At 38.1% G+C, this 19,881-nt stretch overlaps 1 protein-coding gene across 3 annotated transcripts in view; it reads left to right on the forward strand.

Annotated features, from left to right (window-relative positions):
* Positions 1-219: 219 nt before the first annotated feature.
* PEX5L (peroxisomal biogenesis factor 5 like) overlaps positions 220-19,881 on the forward strand; it is a 42,398-nt gene continuing 22,736 nt past the window's right edge. The window contains exons 1-4 of one of the 3 annotated variants that reach the window (XM_054385688.1): positions 220-282; positions 2,020-2,124; positions 3,533-3,571; positions 17,921-18,032. In XM_054385688.1, coding sequence (XP_054241663.1) covers positions 2,056-2,124; positions 3,533-3,571; positions 17,921-18,032 — 220 coding nt within the window. In that variant the 5' untranslated portion in view covers positions 220-282; positions 2,020-2,055. The remainder of the gene's footprint in view (positions 283-2,019; positions 2,125-3,532; positions 3,572-17,920; positions 18,033-19,881) is intronic. The other 2 variants (XM_054385689.1, XM_054385690.1) reach the window with 2 other exon arrangements.

Below are 19,881 nucleotides of genomic sequence, written 5' to 3' on the forward strand. Positions count from 1 at the left end.
ATCAGGCCACTTGCTTTTCCTAGCAAAATATACAAAATCTGCCCGTAAACAAATAGCACAGAGATATTAATCAAGCATTCTGCATTGTACTATGGTCACTTTGAACTGATGAGACAGATTTTATATATGGTATCAACCCCTACCCAGGGTTTTGCAGAGTTATGTTTATGAAAGGTTAACAGCAGGCACTAATATAAGTATCATGACTCTTTTCAGGCAGTAGGTGAAACCTTGAAGAAAAAGTGGCTCTGTCTTCAAAAAAGTGACCTGACCTTTGCTTTGGTGGGTTTACACTCTGCAAGAAATAAAAAGCACTGCATGCTTTCCAATGCATCCTTTCTAGCTGATAAACTATTTTGTTCTAGCACTCAGCACACAAAGGAGTAGATTTTGTAAAGATCAAATAGCATGTTGTTAGTGCTAGCTAACCAGAGCTCCATGCGTCATACTAGAAGCAAGCTTCATAGACCTGGAGTATATTATATGAATCATGAAGAGAGTAAATACTTAATTGGCCAAGAACCTTTGATATGCTCACCAAATGGAAGTATTACTCATTGAATTAAATATATTTAATTTTACACTAACTTTGCAGTTTTTGGATATCAAAGGCATCACAAATCCAGCATGCTTATCATTTTGACACTTCTGCTCTTGAGAATTTCTTGCAGCATGCAAAGAACTCTCTGTAGGGTAACTGTGATGTGTTCCACAAGCAAGCTAACCTAAGATTGACCCGAGGATTAATAATATCTGTTGAAATACCACAATAACATGTAAAATTTCTACCTGCAGTCCATTAAATGTTTCTGACACAACCTGTAGTTCAGTATGAGCAATAGAGGGTTTTATATAGGACACCGGTATAGTGCTAGTGAAACTAATTCTAGTACCTGATGTGGTAGTAAAGAACCCCTTCTGCTGATAAATTTAAGTATTTAAATATATTTAAGTCCAGTGTAAACTGCTGCTTTTATGGAGCCAGATCCTGCAGTCTTTGCACAGCTAAAATTTCCATAGAAATCCATGAGAGTTTTTAAAGTATAATAGTAAGGATATGCCAGAATACAATACTGCTGCTACCCTTTATGTGTATGCTCAGACTTTCTCTGTCACTTGAAAGACTACAAGAAATCAAAATACAGAAATCCGAGTGAATTCAGTAATATAAATACCCTTTCTAAATAAAGAGTATGGCTTCAAAGAGTATGGCACATAATATTAATGCATTTGGTTAAAATACTAAATTATATTAAAATATTTTAACTTAATTATGTTAAAGGATTTTAACTTTGTCTTGATTATTTACAATATATTAAATTTATTTTAAGACAAGTGATGTATGAAAAAAAAAAAATATCCCTACAGTAAGTTCAACTTTTTTGGGTGAACTGTAGCAATACCTGTGATGGCAGAATTTGGCTCCATATATTGTTAGCAAAACCCCAGACTGTTTATATGATGTAAATTGCTTTTTAAAATGTTACTAGAGATATAAACACTGTGGGCCCAGTCCTGCGAGTTATACATTCAAATTTCATGAGAGTTTGCCTCAGTGAACTGCAAGCAACTGTGCTTTATTTGCAGAATCAGCTTTATGCTGGTTTTAAGCAAAAATATTTCAGATACCAACTTTTGGTTAACTAAAATTAAACTGAGGGGATGATGCTCCAGAACCTATGGCAGTCAGATCCTGCAGAAGGTTCAAATCCTTCTGTTCACAGTGGAACAGTCTTGCACCAGCAAGGCAGTGCCATATTCCTGTTAACTTCACTGAGGCAACTCTAACGAGTCACAAATCTATGCCTAGACCCCAACCATGCTGTTAACTAATAGGTTCACAGATAATATATCATTATTATTATTAAGAGTGTCTGTGTATTCTACTTTCAACCAAGCTTTGCTTCCAGCCATAAACGCCGTCAGTTTAACGACGGATGTTTCTGGGGTGTGTTTTTGGGAAGGGGTTGTTGCCAGGCTCGCTGCTGACTCGCGCCATTGTTGATTTCGCTGTTGTAGGGGAAAGGCTCTAGGGCGGCAGATAAGGCTGTTGCCATGGTGATGAAGGAGATTCCGAGGGAGGAGTCTGCAGAAGAAAAGCCCCTCCTTACTATGACATCACAGGTGGGCGGAGCGCGGGGCTCTGAGGAGGCCGCGGATACAGCGCACGGGAGATACGAAAGCCCCCCATGAACTCTGGCAGCCCAAGGGGTACCTCACCCGCTCCTTAGCTTCCCCTGGGTGCAGCTCCAGCTTTAGTGGTGCTGGCTGAACCCAGCTGCTAGAGGAGCTCATGCCAATGTCACCACGTTTCCTCACTGACATGGGGAAAAATAATATGGCTGAAATAACGCATTCGTTTACAGTTTTAGATGTTTGACACGAAAATTTAAACAAAAAGACATTTTTCCCCAAAATGAAGGGATCTGTAGAAAGTATAGTACGTGTCAATTACCAGAAAGTTATTTAAAACCAATTTAAAATTTCAGTTATAGTTCATGGTATCAATATTCATGCTATGAGTACTCATATTCAATGTGTATATAAAATAAGGAACCTTTTCAGTAGTATTGTTTTCAGTATCTTGGATCCCCTCTCTGAGTTCTTACTGGGATTCTGCTTCTGGTTCAGGCCAGACTATGTTATTTTGCACCTTAGCTGCTTTCATTCTGCAACTTCAGTTGGAGGAGGCACGCAATACCACACTAAACCTTACTCCTTGGAGTAGCCATCAGCCTGCAAGGGGGTTCTTTAGTTTCTTCAAGACAGTAACTGAACACTACTGCAAAACACAGCACTTCCACCTCATTACAAGAGTGGATTTTATTCCCTCCTGTTGCTCTTATAAAATTTGTCCCCAATCAAGTGCATTTAGTTTACTGTTAATACTTAGTGCACCAAAGTTGTGCCTAATCATCAGGAGGTTTAACAGAAATAATCTTACCACACAGTTACTACGTACAAGCCTTCCAAATCAACAATCCTGTTTTATTCCTGACATGTTTCAGGATAATATGTACTGTATCTTTTAAAAAAATCTTTAAGATGCACACAAGGCCACCACATCTCTTAAAAAGCATCCCAGGTGTGCTGCACTAATACATGTTGTAGAAATACCATCATCTACTTTGGAAACCAGGTTTGGCAATCTCCTCCTCCTGTTGAACACCATATTTTGCTTGTGGTGAACTCTAATGTCTATGAAGTAATTGCAAAAAGGAAAAGGATGCTCCCTCTGAGGCATCATTTCTGATTTTCTCCTAACTGATTAACAAACATATAGAAATCAACAAGAAATGCTGCCCCTTTTACCCACCCCCTCCAGGAAAAGAGCAAAACTTCCATTGGCTTCAACAGGGCCAGGAGTTCAGCCTGGGTTCATTACATGTTTAATGCACCATTTGTAGTGGATGTCTGTCAGTCTACTCAGCAATAGTCTATGATAAACTTATAAGTAAAATGCTTATGTCTGTTAGTCAGTGTAATTTCTTCCACTAAACACAAATACCTACTTCCCTGCTATGCACCAAAGGGGTGCAGAAGCCAAAAGGAAGCAGAAGCAAGTGAAAAAGTGAGTATTTTCCATAACCATCTCTGCATCATGTATGTGTGATGTGCAGTTATATGACCATATTGCATACATCATTTGTATCTTAATTGTCTGGCTGCAGTGTTGTTTTGAGATGCTGTCTCTTCAGTGTGTCTGTGTCTCGTTCAGGCCATTCATTCGTTCAGAACAACACATTGCTGTATCGTGATATACATTTAACCATCACCATCAGTGCTTGTGTCTGCTCTTTACATGATGAATCAGATGGATGTGGTTGCTGCTCACAGGGTGAAACAGACAACTTCCAAATTGGCTGCAAACTTCCCAAACCAGATTAAATTGAGTCATGAGACTGAGGCCTGGCCTTTTCAAAGTTACAACCAATACCAAACACAGTGTGTGCACAGGTATCTCTTAGGAAGTAATTATCTATGTTAGCTGTCTGTGCTGCTCCATCCCTAAAAGTGACCAAGCAAAAAGCCTGGAAGTAAAATGCAAGGATCACGTCCAGATAGAGGAGTAGTAGCTTTTTCAGGATAAAAAACAAACAAACAAACCAACCCCACAACACAACAAATCCACCACACCAAAGAAACCTCCCATTTCCACAATCCTTAATGAACAGGGGATTACTCATGTCTGACTGTGGAAGCAGACTCCACAGGAAGCGTAAGTGGAATCTGAGAGACAAAGACTCTATAATCCTCATTTTGAGAAAGACAGTCAGTGGAAGTGTATGGAGGCCATCAAATTTCTATTTAAAGAGATACCTCTTTGCTCCCTTCCTCTCTAAAATGTTAAAAATATATCTATCACAGAATAAGTCACATAAATATTCAGATTTTATTGTTATGCTGTTAGCACAGCCCTGCTTATAAAATACGACACTTATCTTTTGACATAAATACTGTGAATTAAATTTTAATGAAGTTTCTGATTCACAGCTTATTTTATATCATCAGATACAGAGGCAAATCTTCAAATAACATGAACGAAAAACGTACTGCAGACTCCAGTGGGACTATGCCAATATATGGCAACTGGGAATCTTGACCATCATTCCAGCAGTAACGAGTATACTACACTAAGCAGACGAATAGTCTTGGTAATTGAATAGGCTTTCTGGTATCTAATTTTTGTGGATTTTGTCTCAATTACTTTCAATGAAAGTCACTTACTGATGTGAAAAAGCATTCAGCAGTCACCAAATTTAATATTTCAAGCATCAACAGGGAGTGTGCTTTTGGTACTAATGGTAGAACTAATGTTCTACAAAATCCTGTATCATGTTTCTGTCTCCCTTTATCTTTTTAAATATTCAGAATTTTTAGATAATTCAGAAGCGACTAGAAAAAAATGAAAAAAATAGAATAGAGCCTGCAACTAAAGATTCAAAGATTAACTGAAAATTAAACTATGAAGCAACATACTTCTAACTGAAGCACATAAATACTTGAGATAAATCATGTATGAGAGTTTGATCTGAATTCCAAAATAATTTTTAACCTCTTCACAGCTTATTTACATTTGTCAGGAAAAATAAAGATAACTTTAGAATTACTTTCTAATGAGAAATTTAACCCTAAATATCCCCTGGAGTCAGTTTAATTTTACAGTCAGCTATGAAATTCCCAATTCATTACAGGCCAATGAACTTCAAAGGATTTGATTCAATGAAGTACTTCAATCAACACTTATAAGTTAAAATATGATTACCTGTGTTGTTGAGCAGTAAAAAGGCTTAAATGCCTAGGTCAGCCTGATTTTAAACAAACAAATCACACAGTGCCACAAGAGTTATTTGTCCCCAGATCATCACACCTAATTTAGATTGTTCATTAGAGAACATAAATTGGGAAGGTAGTGATGGTTGGATCCCTACAAAGGCATTAGAAAGAAACAAGATGTGCACGAGGCAACGCATGTCCAGGACGATTCTGTGGCAAATATACTCTGGTATTACATGGAACACAAATAGGAGTTCATTAAAAATTCACCAACAGAAAAAAGAAAGGCCAAGTATACACTGAAAGCCATCCCCACTGCTGCCTGCAACTGAAACACATGGGAGATGCATACTTCAGATTTACAAAAACTACACAGACAGAAATTGCTCAGAGTACAGTTTTGGTATTGACTGCTTAGAATTTAAGAAACAAACTTACATAACACTTAGGTTTTAGAATATGAACTGGAAAAAAAAAAGGAATTTTAAAAATTGAGATTACATTATAAGAAACGGGCTGAATTTCATCCTGTCCCATGAAAATTGCAAGCTACAAAAAAGATGTTTCATGACAACACCCCAATGAGCTCCATGAGATGCTTAAGACATTTTTATAGTCTTTGAGGTATCATAATTCAGAGTAGAAATTTTTGGGTTTTTCTTAAATGTGGATTTCATCTGCATGCCATTTGTTGATCCAAACACATTTATGTTTGCTCAAAGGCTTATGAGTAAACAGTGAAAACATTTCCACTGTCCAAGTTGCACTGACTATTTTTTGGTTGTTGTTTTGTTGGGGGTTTTATTTTATTCCAGGGTTTTTTGTTTGTTTTGTTTGGTAGGTCTGGTGCTTTATTTTTTTAACTCTGACAGGAGCTCTGTCAAATGCTTCCTTTCAATTGAATAAAGGAAACAGAGCAAAGATAGCTAATATTGAGCTCCCAATGTTTTTGTTACATTTCTTGGTGTATGCATCAAAGGATTCCCTGCATTAATTCAATTGCATAATCACAGTTTCCTATATAAAAGCTAACAGTCCCATTTGAATCAATCATGTTCATTCTTAACATTAGACTTGCATTAACTTACAGCCCAACCCATGAATGTTTCCTAAATAGCATTAGAATAACAGAAAGTTAAAGTAAATTTAATTAGCTTCTGTTCTCTTTTATACTATTCTAAACCAGAATTAACTCAATTTTAACTAATTGACATACATTAATTAAAAAAAAAAAAAAGGCAAAAAGGCATGGTATTTTCTTTATCTGAAATTAAGTTTGTACTACAATAATTCACTCTACATTCCAATCTCTCCTTTGAGAACACAGGCAATTTCCTCAGTAATTTTAGGAGGACTATGTCTGAGATCATATTTTTTAAAAAGATCATATTATTTTTACAAGATTCATGATAAATTTATTAGCAATATTTTCCTTAGGTTTCAATTTTTCGGGGTTTGATTTATTGTAAAACTCTTGAGAAGTTTAGCAGGGGACAGTTTTTAAGCCCTACTGATAAGCTTTTTCTTCCATCTATTACTAGAACAGGGTAAAAACAATAAAAGTAAAAAATACAAAATATACACTCCATAAATGCATGCTTAGCAGTGCAAATACCAATTGATTCTTTGCCTCCAAGTTAAATACTGCTCATCTCTGTTACTGCTTTTAGGGCAGTATGCATAATTTCAGTAGAAAGAGTCTCATGAGTATAATAAAGTTGCCTTGACAATATGTTTAAAAGTCATAAATTGGCTGCTAGCCTACAGCTATACAGATTTTCCTGTCACATAAATTAAATACATTCTCCATGAAATAACATTTTCAATTTGAAATTACCATGGGAATCGATAGTGTAATTTTTAAATAAAATAATTATTAAAAAAAACAACTATACAGTTTCATACATTTAAAAATGCCTTTAAATATGTATGAGCACAGAATAATTTGGACTAATTTTTTGTAAACAAAGTATGACACAGCTTAACCCTGGTTTATAACCTAAATTATTTATGAATATTAATTAATTTTCAGAAATGTGTTGGTTCTTCATTTATGGATACTTTAAGTGAAAATATAGTGCTTAAAGATTTGAAACCATATACTACATTTGTTCTAGATTCAACAAAAATGCTGTTTGTACAGTGACACTGTTCTACTGAATTGTAACTCCAAAACAATTCACAAAGAGTTTCCAAGTTTCAAGCTCTTCCATCTCAAAAAAAAAAAAACAAAAAAAAGAGACCACAAACATTTCAAGGCAAATGCACACCCCATAGCAGATCCCTGCAGAGAAAGGCTGTGTAACGTAAGAAATTTTGACTTGCTTCCTATGACTGCCCACAGTAATACATCCAAACCACAGCCTTATTCTAGATACACCACAGAACTTTGTTTTCAAAGAAAAATCCACAGAAAGGAGAAGAGGAATCTGTGTGATTTCAAAGTCATCCATAGAATGTTTTAGGTTGGAAATGACCTTAAAGATCAGCTAGTTCCAACTCCCCTGCAGTGGACAGGACCACTAGACCAAATCACTCAAGGTCTCATCCAACCTGGCTTTGAGCACCTCCAGGGAGGGGGCATGCGTGACCTCCCCCCTGTTCCAGTGTCTCACCACCCTGAGTGTAAAGAATATCTTCCTAATTTCTAGTCTAAATCTGCCCTCCTCAAGCTTAAATACATTCCTTCTCCTCCTGTCACTACCAGCACTTGTAAGAAGTCCCTTCTTGGTTTTCCTGTGGGCCCTCTTCAGGTACTGGAGGGTACTCTTCAGGTACACTGCTATAAGGTCAATCCCAGAACCTTCTTTTCTCCAGGCTGAACAGCCCCAGCTCTCACTGCCTTTCCCCAGCCTGTATGTGTACTTGGGATTGCCCTGATCCAGGTGTAGGGCCTGGCCCTTGGCCTTGTTGAACTTCGTGAGATTGGCTAAGGCTCACCTCTCAAGCCTGTCCAAGTCCCACTGGATAGCTTCCTTTCCCCTCCAGCCTGTGAACCAGACCAAAGAGCTTGGTGTCATACACAAAGTCGCTGAGGGTGCTCTCAATCCCACCGTCCATATCACTGATGAAGGAGTTAAAAAGCACTGGTCCCAATACGAACCCCTGAGGACCACCACTTGTCCCTGGTCTCCATTTGGGCGTTGAGCTGTTCACAACTCTGAGTGCAGCCATCCACCCAATTCCTTGTCCAGTGAATGGTCCACCCCTCATGCCCATACTTTTCCAATTTGATGACCAGGATGTCATGGGAGATAGTATCAAATACTTTCCACAAGTCCAAGCAGATGACATCAGTTGCTCTTCCCTTATCCACTGATGCTGTAACACCATCATAGGAAGCCACCAAGTTCATCAGGCATGATTTTCCCTTGGTGAAGCCATGTTGGTTAACACCAATCACCTCTTCTTCATTTTCCATATGCCTTATCAAAGCCTTCAGGAGGATTTCCTCTATGATCTTGCAAGGCACAGAGGTGAGACTGACTGGCCAATAGTTTCTAGGATCATCCTTTTCTCTGTTTTTGAAGGCAGAGATTGTGTTTCCCCCTTTTCTGGTCAGCAGGGACTTCACCACATTGCCATGACTTTTCAGATCTGTTGGACAGTGGTTTGGCAACTTCATCTGCCATTTCCCTCCAGACCTGTGGGTGAATTTTATTGGACACCATGGACTTGTGCAACTTCAGGTTCTTTAGATGGTCTTAAACTTGCTCTTTGCTTACAGTGGGCAGATCTTCCTTTTCCCCACTCCTTGGATGTGTTTTCCAGAGCTTGGGTGGTACAGCTAGAGCCCTTGCCAGCGAACACTGAGGCAAAGTAGTCTCTGAGCACCTTAGCCTTCTCCTGCCTAGTCTCCTTTTTCTCCTTGATGTACCTGAAGAAATTCTTGCTTCTTTTTATGTCCCTAGCCAAGTTTAATTCTGTCTGCCCTTTTCTTTCCTAACCTGATCACTGGCTGCTTGGACAACTTCTAGTAGTCCTCCCATATGGCCCATTCTTGTTCCCATTGCTTATAAACACTTCCCCCCCCCCTCTTACCCCCCACCCCCCACCCCCCCCCGAGTAAGTCCAGGAGCACCTTGTTCATTCACACCAGCCTCCTGGCACTCTTGCCTGGCAAGGTACAATAAAAGATGAATTTTGTGGTATGGGAAATTAACAAAGGACATTTTCAACACATTTGAGGATCAGTAAGAATGACATAAGCTTTAAAGAAATTAAATTCTGTGATAAACCACAATACATTTATACTGTTGTTAATTCTCTTATCTGAACTTTTACAGTCTTCATGTTGCTGTAGCATGAAGACTTGATCTTAAAAAGGTAGCAGTTGTGCATCTTTCATCTGAACTGACATTTATGTACCACACAGAATAGAGCATGAAGCTGTATACAATATTCTACTGCTGAAACTCCTGAACTTATCTTTTTCAACTGATAGTTCATGAAAAACGTGTACATGCAGCTCAGTGCCATACAGACTTCTTTTTCATTTTCAGCTAATGAAAAACATTAAATAATTCTCTAATATTTTGTAAACAATCATCGTAGTTGTCCCCAGACATGCTGCAAGAGTACAAATACAATTCCTGAAATGCAAGGAAGCAGGAGTAATTTGTCCTCTGTGCCTTATTTAAAATCATTTGAGAATCATGGTTCTCAAAGCCTGACTTCCTCTTCAGCTGGAGTCAACACACAAAAGTCATTTCAGTGAATAATAGAGAAACCAGAATCTAGCATCACAAGTCACCATTTATTCCCTGTAGATACTGTCATGATACATGTGCCACCTCCCACATGTGCCTCCCTCCCAGTATTGATTTTTCCTGGGCTTCCTCAGATATCTTTGGATGCTGTAGCTTTCTTGTCCTACCAGACTTTCCCAACCTACATTTACTCAGTCAAATTTACACATCAAATTTGTTAGTCCTTCAATTAACTGGCAGCCCACTTTAGAAGTACTGACTAGTCATTTCCATAAACTGGCATTACAGAAATAATTTATTTAAAGGAACATTCTGTAACTTTTTGTGACTACATTGCTTCAAAGATCTCCAAGCCTCTATGATGAGGACTTAATTCTGTCTTTGATCATCGTTGTACATTAGTTCTCTGGCTCATACAGCAATATGAGGAAAGAGAGAGGATAAAGCACAAATCAGAGGGTAACACCACAAAGTCAATGCATAGCCAAGTGAGAGAAAATAAATGAACTCATCTAATAGCCACAGAAGGGAGGCACTCTGTTTTAGTAAACAGCTTTTTGCTTTAAAAGTGCAGAGACCATACAGATACTAGCGCAGACAATTTAGAGTAAATCACATTTTTATAAGAGTAGTAAAGGCCAAATTGTCAGTCACAGTCAAAATATGACAAGAGTAAGTCTCCCCCCCACCCCTTCCCCCGTGGCTCTGATCCAGCAAGACAGTTAAGTGTATGCTTAACCTTGAGTTTTGCAGGACACTCTTTAAGTGCTTTGCTGGAGCAAGGCCAAAATGCAGGAGCCGGATACAATTCCCAAGTTTAGTTTTCTTTAGCCAGACCAAGAGGAACAAAGGGAAGGAGACGGTGAACTGTGAGATATTTAGTTCTACCTTGCAACAATACACCATAATTTGTACAGGGCAGTGCTTCAGAGCACAGATAGGGTGCTGCTGTGACACAGGGTCACAGCAAGCGTTACCACCCAGCAATGCAGCTGTTGTTCATGAAGACACAACAGTAAGTGTGTTACCATTTACCGATTCAGACATCAAGCATAGCTTTTAAACAACACAGCTGCCATTTGAATTTGTATACCAAACATCGTCCTGTAGCAATCCTCACACATCTTCTCTGACTCCACACAAGCTCTCTGTCAGTTGTTTGCATTAATCCCTAGGGGGTCTTTTGGCTTGTGTGATTTCAAGTAAGACATCATCACCTCTGATTCACAGGCCACTCCACACACTTCCTCCTACTCCTACAGAGTACCAGTTATCACCTGCTGAGCAAGACTAGTCTTCAGAGAGGCAGCAACACCAAAGTGCTCTTTGCAGGAGGCTGAAAATGAGTTTGTCTCAGTTTTAGAGCTTCTCTCAGTTCACATTAGGTGAAAGTCAGTTATACTCTGTGCCTTGAAAAGTGATTCTGTTCATCTGAAAACCGAATATTTATCTGGCCTATCAGTTTTGTTGGGACATAAATTGACCCTAAGTGGCAGATAAAAAATTAGTGTCGCCTTGGAACAAGGATGAAGCAAAAAGTCAAGTAGTGATTGCACTTACTATACAATAGTAAATAAAGAGATACTAATTTTGATTGTTAAATATTTGTAACATGCTAGAAAAGTGAAGGAAAAAATAGAAGGTGAAAGAAGGGTGAAGAAAAAAAAATTACTTATGCAAATTGAATTTATACAGCAAGACTAGCAACTTTGTCAGGAGTTCCCTTTTCAAACTTCCCTCAGAAAGCAGAAAAGGAGATCTTCCACTCCTTATCCCACCAAGATAACAATCCACAGACACAGCTGTCAAGCCAGTACTTTCAGGTATGCTCTAGAAAACAATAACCTCAGTTTCTAGTTGTGGTTCCCACTCATCCGTTTTTAGAAATAGCTAGTTGATGGAAATTGATTCACTTGCTTCCTTTTATCCTAGTCAGTGCTATCAAAGATCACAATGTGCCAGATGTGTGCAGAGAACCTATCAAGAAACCATTGCTCTGTGTGATACAAATAATTAGAGATTCACATTAGTTGATGCCTAAGAGATACCTCTGACTAAGAGAGCAGTATAACACTTACAAACTACTCAAAACAATCTCTTTCACCTATTTGCCCAGTCTGACCCAAGCAGCAGCAAAGTTTCCTAGAGTAATGTTCAAAAATACAATTTCTCCATCAGAAAATCTTAATTCAGATTCCTGCTTTCTCCCATGCTCATCACCACGTGTTGGTTACCATGCCCTGAGCTTTCTAGGGCAGATCATTTCACTGATACCGTCAGCAGACCAACCATACTCTCATCAGCACACTGAGTGGGCAGTAGAGCAAAAGGGGTAAGTGCCCAGAAACAGCTTTGCTGCTGAACTGTACAGGGGATTACCCATTACTAGTTTGGTTTGGGGCTTTCTAAATGAATGCCTTGAGTAATTTAATCAGCCTCAGGTGACAAAATGGGTAGAATCCAATACAACTAACATGTCTAAATGATTAGATCTAAATTTTAGGTGCCTCTTGAACCAGTCCTTCCAAAATAAATTCCATATATAGCCAGTGGGAAAGCTAGGTGCCTTTGAGAGCCTCCTGAGGGACAGCCTAAATTAGGCAGGCAGGATGTCCCTCTAGAGTTGCTTTTCTAGACATTTATCTCTCCCCATTGAACATGGAGGGAATTTAGGCACTTAAATTAAGAGAACTAGTTCACTATGTGCTCAAAACATAGGTGCTAATTAGCTGCCTATGCCCGACTGGAACCCCCCAATTTAGATTCCAAATAATTTATCTTAAAGACTAGCATTACGTTATGCCCTACTAACATTTAAAAAAAAAAAAAAAGACAAAAAAAGGACAGAAACAAACCAGCAGACATTGTGCACTGCAAACAGAGACCAAGCATGCAGTAAGAGATTGTATAAAATGGGATGTCAGGACCATACCTTACTGACAGCTTCAGTGCACTCCAGCACTCCCACAGCACACACACACAGTGCCCTAGGAAAAGAAAGCAGACAAAGAACTTGTAGCCATAAGCAAGAAAGGTTGTGCAGGTGATCATTATCAACTGTAAATGTGACACTAGATACGAAGTTGGTTCTCTCAGCTGTTCCCAGGAGCACCAGGTGTGCTTCACCTTCTCCTGCTTTAAGGCCAAACTAATCTGTTCTGTGGAAACTTACCACAACAGAGCCCTGTCAACTGTCCATACCTTTTTTTCTCTCTCTCTCTTTTTTTAATTTTATTTTTTTTCTTTTAATTCAAGCTACTTTCTAGGTATTTCATCACTCTCTTACTATAATGCACCATGTAGGTCAGGAGCAAAGCAAAAATCAAAGCCACAGGAGTTGCTGTTTACATGCACAATCTGACATTCTCTCTGGCATAGCAAAGCATACCACCACCAGCATTTCAAGAGATACTTACATTACAACTGCAAGCCAAAGGTCCTGAAGATGAACAGAAATCAAGTTTTTACAGGACAGCAGAGCTACCAGCATGGTAGTGGCTGGGCAGGCATGGTCTCCAGAACAGCAGGTGCAACTGCCAGACCTGACCTCTGTGCCTTGTCTCAGGCCACTGCTAAAGAATTCTTGCCTTGAGCACAGTTAAGCAGTGGGTCTGAAACCAGCCATCAGATGATGCTCCCAGTATCTCTCCTAAAACATCACAAACCCCAACATATATGCTTTTTGGAAGAAGAAATTCCAATAGAAGTACTGGGATGAAGGAAAAACAAACAAACAAAAAAAATCCTTATTGTGTTGTGCTGTATAAATCAGTCAGAGAAAATTTGAATTTAGAAGTATTTTTTATACTATGGATGAGTCTCTTCAGATATATTAGTAGTAGAGAATATCACCCTCCACTAATTTTAGATATCCTTCAGCAAAAGGAGTGTGGGGGCCTTTTCCTTAATTAAAGTTGTTTTATAAAGAAAAAATGAAGTTCTTAAAGACATTATGAGAATTTATGGCACTTGCTGGCTAAATTAGTGCTCAGAAATCAACAGTTTCACAGACGGAGTCTACTGCACTTGGCGTGTGTACAAATATTGCACAGATAAATCCTGTGTGGCAGTGCAGCACCAGCTGCCTGGCTCCTGCTCCCAGCTCTGCTTCCTCCAGCACTGGCTGGTGTTGGGTGGCTTTCTTAATTTCACTGTTCTTCTCTCATCTGCAGCAGATAGATAATACCCATCTCTGCAATGGTGCCAGGTTTGATTCATGAATGTTTTAATGCATTCTGTGATTTTCACCCTGAAAGGTGCTTGAAAACCATAAATTATTACTTTAATATAGATAATAGTTTTCATCTCATGAATGTTTTATAGCACTACTCCAAATTCATGCCTGATATAACTCTAATAACTTGAGCAGAGTTAAACCAGGGATACATTTGGTACAATATATGAAGCAGAAAAATGAAATTCAAATTGTGAGAGTTGGGGCTTACCAAGTGTCATTGCATACAAAATAATATCAGAAACCTACCCCACTGCCTACTTACCTGTGCCAAAATATCAGCTCATGGTACTCTTCCACTTGTTAAGGTTTGATTCATTACAAAGTGTGTTCTTCAAGACTAAAACATATTTTTCTAATAGGTTCTATTATTGATAATTGGTAGACTTGGTCATGCATCTACTATCTGTTAAGCAGATTAATTTTCACAGGAAAAAATCCTTTTAATAAGACACTCCTACAGTTTCCAGTTCTAGTCACGGGAGCATAGGACACAGGACTGGGAGGGGTCCTCTGGGACAGACTCCTCGAAAGCAATCACATCATAAACAACCATGTAGAAAGCTCATCAAAAGTGATTTTAAATAGGTAAATTTTTTTGTCTTCCTACCCTAAAACCCCATATTGTTCATATACTTCACTGCTGTGAAAGATAGAAGGATTCTTTTAATTTCTGGAGCAGATCTATTCATGGCCAGTTTAGATCTCTTCATTGTCAAGCCAGCCTTTCTCTGAACCTGAAATAGCTTTCCTCCTCCAGTGTCATCTGACCACTTTCCCTTTACGTATACATGAAGAATAATTACATTCCTACATTTTCTTAGCCTAAGCAAGCCAAACTCTTTTAGTCTCCCTGTAAAACATGGCTTCCTCTTCTGACCATTCGGCTGGCCCATCTCTGATGGATGTAGTGTTTCTATTCACAAGATGAGTCAGAGGAGAGGAAGGTATTTGCTTTATAATAAAAATGTTTCTAATGCAGAAGAAAAGACACAACACAATAAAATTGAAATCTTGATGTATGCTGGCAAAATTGATGAAGTGGGTATTACCACCAGTCTTCTTTCAGCCTGATGGTAGAATTTTATCAAGGGACTTTGAACACTACACTGCTGGTATCAAACTAATGAAGGTCTGTTGCTAAGCAGATCTTCCTTATATAAACATAATAAAGAAATTTCCAGGGACATGATAACTAGCTTTGAAAAGGAAAAATATTTGCCAGACATCTGCTACCTGATACTTCAGTTGAACTTTGGAGAAATTCAGATTGGTGTAGATTCTAATCTTCTTCTCCTCTACCACTCTCATTCTTAGCATTGTTGCTGGTCTTCACAGAAAGAATACTCTTACCCCTACAACACGTTTCAGTAGTAAATTCCCCTTCCTTTTATCCTCCAGATTTTCTATTCTTCAGTGTCTCTAGTGAGTGATCTTGGCTGTCTTGGTTCTCATAATCATTCTTCATTCTTTCCTTCCCACATTCTGTCCTATTAAAGAAAATTTCCATGTAACATAATGAACTTCCCATGTAATATAACCTTGATCAGCATCCAAATCTTATGTGATAATGTACTCCATTAATACATTCTTATAGATACAGAAATAGAGTATTTCCTGTGAAGCTTTTGCCTTTACAGTGATTCCTGTAGAGCCTCTTTTTTCTTTCCTCAAGTCCCCCTTTAAATAGTGTAGGACTTTATGTTGTTAGTAGGTCACAGAATAGATCACTGAAGATCTAGCTAATCCATAAGCTTTGTCATTCTGCTGGATACTATTTTACTGAAATGTACAACTGATTGCAAAAGTGCAAGAGCTGTTACCAATGCTTCATCCTAGAATGAAATGCATTCAAGCAATTTTTGCTGTTATCTGACCATAACGAAACTTGTAAAATATCAAAAGCAGCTTGGAGAAGAACTAACTAGGCATCCACCTTCATTTTTTTTTCACCAATAGAAATTAGTAAAGCACAGTCATCAAATCATAAAGAGAAAAAGAAGATCCTCTGGACCTAGAGATAACGTGGGTATCGTAGAGCCACCTATAATGGAAATCAATGGTGCACAGCTGCTATAAATGTAATTTTCAATCAAGTATTGAGATTTACCTAATTAAGCAAGTAACCTCTGTGCCTTGATTCAGACAGCAGCCTGGACAATCAGTTTGGAGAGTTAAAAGCCCACATGATTAAGTCACTTGTAAGGTTCATCTGCAATCTGGGTTTAGCATATGCAGAATTGGAGTTTGGGACAGTATCACTGCCAGATTTTTAAATTAAGTGCTCACATTTGCACATTCTGCTACACACAGTTTGGCAGGCAATCACTCATCTGTCTTCTATGTTACTCATGTAAATTGGTATTTCGGTACAAAGCTGTAAGGTGCTGGGCAATGAACAAGTGCACATATTATAGAGTCAGTCAGCATTAGGCATCAGCTTAAATGTTTGATTCATCAAAATAACGGACTTTTATTTCAATAGCTTCAGTATTTTCTTGCAACTTTGTAATACAGGAATCAAGTACTGAAGAGCAGTGAATCTAGTCTGTTTTGCTGTAATAACTTTAGAGGCAACCCTGCTACTGCAGTAGCTGAATGCCAGTAGTTAACAAATATAAAATGAGGATGAGCAAATAACATTTTTTGCCAGTTGTAAACCTATGTTTACAATGTTAGTACCCTAAATTTAATTGTTCAGATATATCTGGGAGGAAATTTTGAAAATTCAACAGCAGAAAAAGATTGAGAACAGAATGAAGAGGAGAGTAGAGAGGATAAAAGTAAAGCTGAAATAGCTCCATATGAAAGCAACAGAGGGAAAATGTTTCCACATTATTAAAGTAAATGCAGGCCACACCATCAGACATCCATCCAGTTCAGTAAAGGCCTTCATCCTCTAATCAGAGGTAGATTGCAGAGAGGAGACTTCTATTTCTAAGACTGGTTTACTATTTTGTCTTTTTAATCCCTAATACATGAAATAGCCTGTAATAGAGATTTCTCTTAGGTAACAGAAAAACCAATGCACTCATGTAATTGCAATTTGGAAACAAAACCAACCAACCAACCAAAACAAACAAGCAAACAAAAAAAGGAAAACTGCTCATAAATGAAAATTTTATTATGTCTTCACACAGTCAACACTCGTACAGGAAGTTCATACATTCACCAGGCTCCATCCACTGTTATTCATATGTCTTTGTATTGCAGACAAGTGTTTTCTGTCTCAGCAGGTTATTGTTTAATGGGCTAATATATATTTGATAGATGAAATGGTATTGTGGAAGTTCTATGGGGAGACACGTTACTTATGGGAAAAAAAAATCCATATACTAAAAAAGTCCTGCTTAGTCTCCTGGTGATAGAGAAGGCCAACTTCACCCATTGATTTGAAGGGAGTCATATCAGGCCTTGTATTCTTTAGCCCTATAAGCAATAGTATGCAATAATTGCTACAGAAAAATCAAACTTGCTGCTTTATTTTTGTCTAATTTATGAAACTAGAATATAATTCTCCCTCAAAAGAGTGATTAAAGCTTTTTATTTTAAGCCCAAAGCTCTTTGTGCATCTTGTAACTGCAATATTTTACTCTCTCACAATCAAAAATAAAGAGCATGATATTGTGAGAATATGTGTTACTTCTTTAAATTCTGCATCCCAACAACATTCTGTGACCCTGGGATTTTTTGTTGCTAGCTGGTGAATGAACAACAAGAAAGCAGACCCCTTCTGAGCCCCTCCATTGATGACTTTCTCTGTGAAACCAAACCAGAAGCTGCTGCAAGGCCTGTAACATCAAATACTGCAGGTAAACAAAATTCTTTACTCTCCCTCACTGGACAGAAATAATTTTAGTTTTATCTTAATTATGGTACATTTTTGCGAAGTGATTTCTTGATTTGTTACTATTTGCACAAAATTGCAAGCTGATATTAAATTATAAATGCTGCATCTATTAACAGAAAGAACGTTGTTGATTACATCTGAGGCCAAACCTGATGTGATCCAAATCACATGTGTTCTAGCAGATCTCTGAACTTGAATTAAAAGGAGCCTAGTTTAAGTTCAACAGGCAGTACATATCACTTTGACCAATTCTTAGTCTTTGTTTTTGAAATTTTTTAGCCTATGGGAAAACAACTTTTAGTCTGGTTTTACCCAAACCCATTCCTTTCTGTGGAAGGATTTTCATTAATAAAAACTTAGATGAGATGTGAGAGAAAAGGGAGGAGATATCAAAACATCCAGGCTGAGTTCAGACACTTTATTCAGACACTTCAGACATTGCTTAGCTCCTATGTGTTGCAATAAGAAAGGAGAGCAGATAATAAAAAAAAAAGAGTGAAACCTGAGAGCCTTTGAGATTCCATTGAATTATATTTGAAGTGCATTGTGTTTTGGAAATGTTGTTAGAAACTGGCCTCTTCCTATTTGATATTAGTGCAAAGATAATCAAAGTGGCTGAGCAGATCAGCTGAAATACAATGAAAGCAGCATATCACTACTATATTCTATTGCTATCTCATAAAATGACTTGGCTTGTTAGGAACCATTTAATTAAAATCGATAAACATGGAAATTATTAAATAAATAATTGTCAGCTGGGTGATTTGGTCTCTTCTCCCAGGCAACCAGCAGCAGAACGAGGGGACACAGTCTCAAGTTGCGCCAGGGGAGGTATAGGCTGGATATTAGGAGAAAGTTTTCACAGAGAGAGTGATTGCCCATTGGAATGGGCTGCCCAGGGAGGTGGTGGAGTCACCATCACTGGAGATGTTCAAGAGGAGACTGGATGAGGCACTTAGTGCCATGGTCTAGTGGATTGCTTAGGGCTGGGTGATGGGTTGGACTGGATGATCTTGGAGGTCTCTTCCAACCTGGTTGATTCTATGATTCTATGATTATCTTCACATCTAATTAATGTGTCTAAAGTAATACGCAAGTACTGAAGACAGAAATTGGAACATTGAATTAGGTAACAATTGTGAATAATATTTTTTCCCTTTTATATGTAGCTAGAGATATTGCAGAGATGAACAGAAATATTTCAGGTTATTTAAGAGTGGTGTTGTAGAGAAGTATCTGTAGATCATATATCTGCCTTGAATATCTATCAGACTGGGGGGAGGGATAACTGAATTTATTTAATAAAATAATAAAAATATCTTATTCTATGAAAACTGATGAAATTCAGTGATTTACCAAGAACACAGGAAAAACACTGCAAGAGATAATGCAAAATTATCTGTAAAAAACACCTGCCTTATAAAACAATGGTAAAGAGGGAGGTTCTCTGTCTTCTATGTGCTAGAGAATTTTAAATGTTACCCTTTAAACAACTTTTAAATGAAGAACTGACACTGAACATGAATTTTATACTGATATAGCTCTAACAGAAATTTGTATATTCAGTATTTATCCCCCAAAAGACAAACAGCAACAACAGTAGAAACCATAACTGATTATACCATTATTCCTTTATGATCCAAGAAGCCCACCCAAGAAGCTGTCTACTCTTCAGCTTTTTTCCACAGCAGTATGTGGCACAACAGTAGTGCCCTAAGCAGCTGTTTGATAAATCACAAGATTAAATCAAATCTTATCTAGAATCTCAATTGTACAGGGATCCCTTACGACATAAGAAAATCTTCTGTGGA

Source organism: Indicator indicator, chromosome 13 (genome assembly GCF_027791375.1).
Source record: "Indicator indicator isolate 239-I01 chromosome 13, UM_Iind_1.1, whole genome shotgun sequence".
Classification (NCBI taxonomy): Eukaryota; Metazoa; Chordata; class Aves; order Piciformes; family Indicatoridae; genus Indicator; species Indicator indicator.